General features: G+C 37.3%; 1 protein-coding gene across 1 annotated transcript; it reads left to right on the top strand.

Moving 5' to 3' along the window:
- Positions 1-899: 899 nt before the first annotated feature.
- On the top strand, positions 900-1,937 carry LOC127559586 (trace amine-associated receptor 4-like). The gene has a single exon (XM_051993470.1). The coding sequence runs from the start codon at positions 900-902 to the stop codon at positions 1,935-1,937; it is 1,038 nt and encodes a 345-aa protein (XP_051849430.1).
- The last annotated feature ends 1,045 nt before the right edge of the window (positions 1,938-2,982 follow it).

Below are 2,982 nucleotides of genomic sequence, written 5' to 3'. Positions count from 1 at the left end.
TGTTAGATAATATCCCTCTCTGGGAAGAGTGAAGAGTGAGATAATAGAAGAAATTTTGTTAATATGCAAAATAAAAGCTATTGATAAAAGTTATTTTAAAATGTAGAATACAGTATTGGGGAAAAGTAAGTTAAATCAATCAATAAACAAACACTTCTCAGATTTCTACTTTCTACCAGATTCAAAGTATAAAGGCATAAATAAAAGATATTCTGTTTGTAAAGAGTTCAAATTCTATTGGGAAAATAATATGTACACATATAAATTTATATATCTATATATTAAAAATAAAAAGTAACTTGGAAGAGAAAAGTTTTAAAAAGCTAGGGTAATTGGGAAAGGTCTATAAGAAAAAATATAAACTTTACATAAAAGTTTATATAAAATATAAATACAAGGTAATTTAAAGGAGCAAAGTTTTAGAAGCTAGAGGAGATAGGAAATGTCTCCTGTAAGAAGTACTGATTAAGGTGAGTTTTAAAGAAAGCAAAGGATTGTAGAAGGTAAAAGTAAAGAAAGAATGCATTTCCAGTCATAATCTATGCAAATTCACGGAGGTAGGAGCTGAAATGGCATTAAAGGAGCTTCATCTTTCTGAAGAACTCTAAATGGATATTCTAAAATATGATCTGGATAATTACTGTTATTCACCTGCCAGAATTATCCAGGTAGTTGTAAACTGTATAACTAATGTTGTATTTGGCTGTCATTTGGAAGATGATTATTCTGGTAGATAGTATAGATCAAATGGGCTGTATGCCTACAATATTCTCAACTATTTTCAAGTAAATGTATTGTTTTTTTCTCTCTACCTGCCCTCACCTTGACCCTTTTTTCCCCTCAGAAATAGAAGACCTGCTGAAGTTTTGAAAAGGAGACTATTTCTTAGGACTTGAACAATGAATTCTCTTGACCTCTCGAACCCACCAAAGGTGCAATATTGCTTTAACTTTGTTAACAATTCTTGCCCTAGACATGTAAGGCCAGCAATTAGTGTTTGGGTGATGTATATGGTCATGATAGGTGCTATAGTGATGACAATGCTTGGAAATTTGGTAGTCATCATCTCCATCTCTCACTTCAAGCAGCTCCACTCTCCCACCAACTTCCTGATCCTCTCCATGGCAACAACAGATTTTTTACTCAGTTGTATAGTGATGCCTTTCAGCATGATCAGATCCATTGAGGCCTGCTGGTATTTTGGAAGGCTTTTTTGTAGAGTGCACAGTTGTTGTGACATCATGCTTTGTACCACTTCCATTTTCCATCTGTGTTTTGTCTCAGTGGACCGCTACTATGCAGTGTGTGACCCCTTACATTATGTCACCAAAATCACCATCCCAGTGATCCAAGTCTTTTTGTTCATCAGCTGGTCTATCCCAATCTTCTTTGCTTTTGGCCTTGTATTCTCAGAGTTAAACATCATTGGTGCTGAAGAGTTTGTAGAAGCAATTGACTGTGAAGGGCTATGTGCATTGATATTTAACAAACTCTGGGGAGTCCTGGCCTCCTTCATTGCCTTCTTTTGTCCTGGTACAGTAATGGTTGGTATTTACATACATATATTTTCTGTAGCTAGGAAACATGCCAAACAGATTGATACCCTTCCAAATTTGAAGGGTGGAGAAGCCAAAATGAAAGCCTCATCTAAGAAAGAAAATAAAGCCACAAAGACTTTGAGTATAGTCATGGGGGTGTTTGTGTTGTGCTGGCTGCCATTTTTTGTCCTCACCATCACAGATCCTTTCATTAATTTCACTACCCCTGAGGATCTGTACAATGCCTTCCTCTGGTTGGGCTACTTCAATTCCACCTTCAATCCCATCATTTATGGGATGTTTTACCCTTGGTTTCGTAAGGCATTTAAAATGATTGTGACTGGAATGATCTTCCGCCCAGACTCTTCTACCCTCAGTTTGTTCCCTGCACATGCTTAGGTATTGCACAGATTTTTTCCCCTTGATTCTTCTCTGAAGCGGATCATTGCTCCTTATGAAGAGAGGTGCAGAATATATGCCCACTGTTGGAATCCTTACTAACTGCTAAGTAGTTAGAGTTGATCTAATCTTACAAAAAGATGTTTTGGGCAGAACCTGAAACAAGGTACTAAGTAGAACTACCCATAATCCCTCTCTCTGGAAGGAGCATAAACAGGCCAATGGGCCAGTCGGGGAGTTCGAGAGAGGAAGACGCTACAAGTCGAGATTTCACCGGAATGACATGAAGACTGGAGCTGGGGAGGCTGAAGAAAGCAGAGGCAGAGGCTGAAGGACCAGACCTTTGGATTTAAAGACATTCGGAGAGAGCTCTTGGAACCAAGCAGAGAGATAGGCCTCTAAGTTAACCGGGCTATATTGGGATAATAAAAGATCTGAACTTTTATCACCTGGCTGTGTTTTGAGAAGAAAAAGATCACAACATTTTGGCGCCCTGAACGTGGGACAAACAGACCCCTCAGTGGATTTCAGTGGAAAAGCTCCGATCCTGATTCAAGTGGAAAAGCCTCTGATCCTGATCCAGTGAAAAAACTTCAACCCAGAAATTAGGGTGAGTGCAACAAAGAAATTTTGTTAGAAGAGTTAAAGTAGAATTTCAGCTAAGATGGGACAGATATTTAGAAAACAGCCTGTTTCTGTTCAAGGAAAATGTTTAGAGAGCATTATTAATGTTATGGAAAGCCAAGGTTTAATTATAAGTTTACAGCAAATCACTGAATTTTTACAAACTGTAAAGGACATATGTCCTTGTTTCTCTCTTGATAAGGAATTAGATCTAAATGAATGGAAATTGGTTGGAGAGGATCTTTGTCAATTCTATGATAAAAATGGGCCTAACTCAATAATTAATACATATAATGTAATACAATTGGCTATAAGAAGTTATTTAAGTGATAGAATGATGAAAAGGAAAGTACAGGAGGAAAAAGTGCCAACTTTACTAGGTGAAAAGGAGGACGAATCAGATGAGAATGGAGTTAATTAC

Source organism: Antechinus flavipes, chromosome 4 (assembly GCF_016432865.1).
Source record: "Antechinus flavipes isolate AdamAnt ecotype Samford, QLD, Australia chromosome 4, AdamAnt_v2, whole genome shotgun sequence".
NCBI classification, from domain to species: Eukaryota; Metazoa; Chordata; class Mammalia; order Dasyuromorphia; family Dasyuridae; genus Antechinus; species Antechinus flavipes.
The sequence above is the reverse complement of the archived record's forward strand: the minus strand, read 5'-3'. Positions and strand labels throughout refer to the sequence as shown.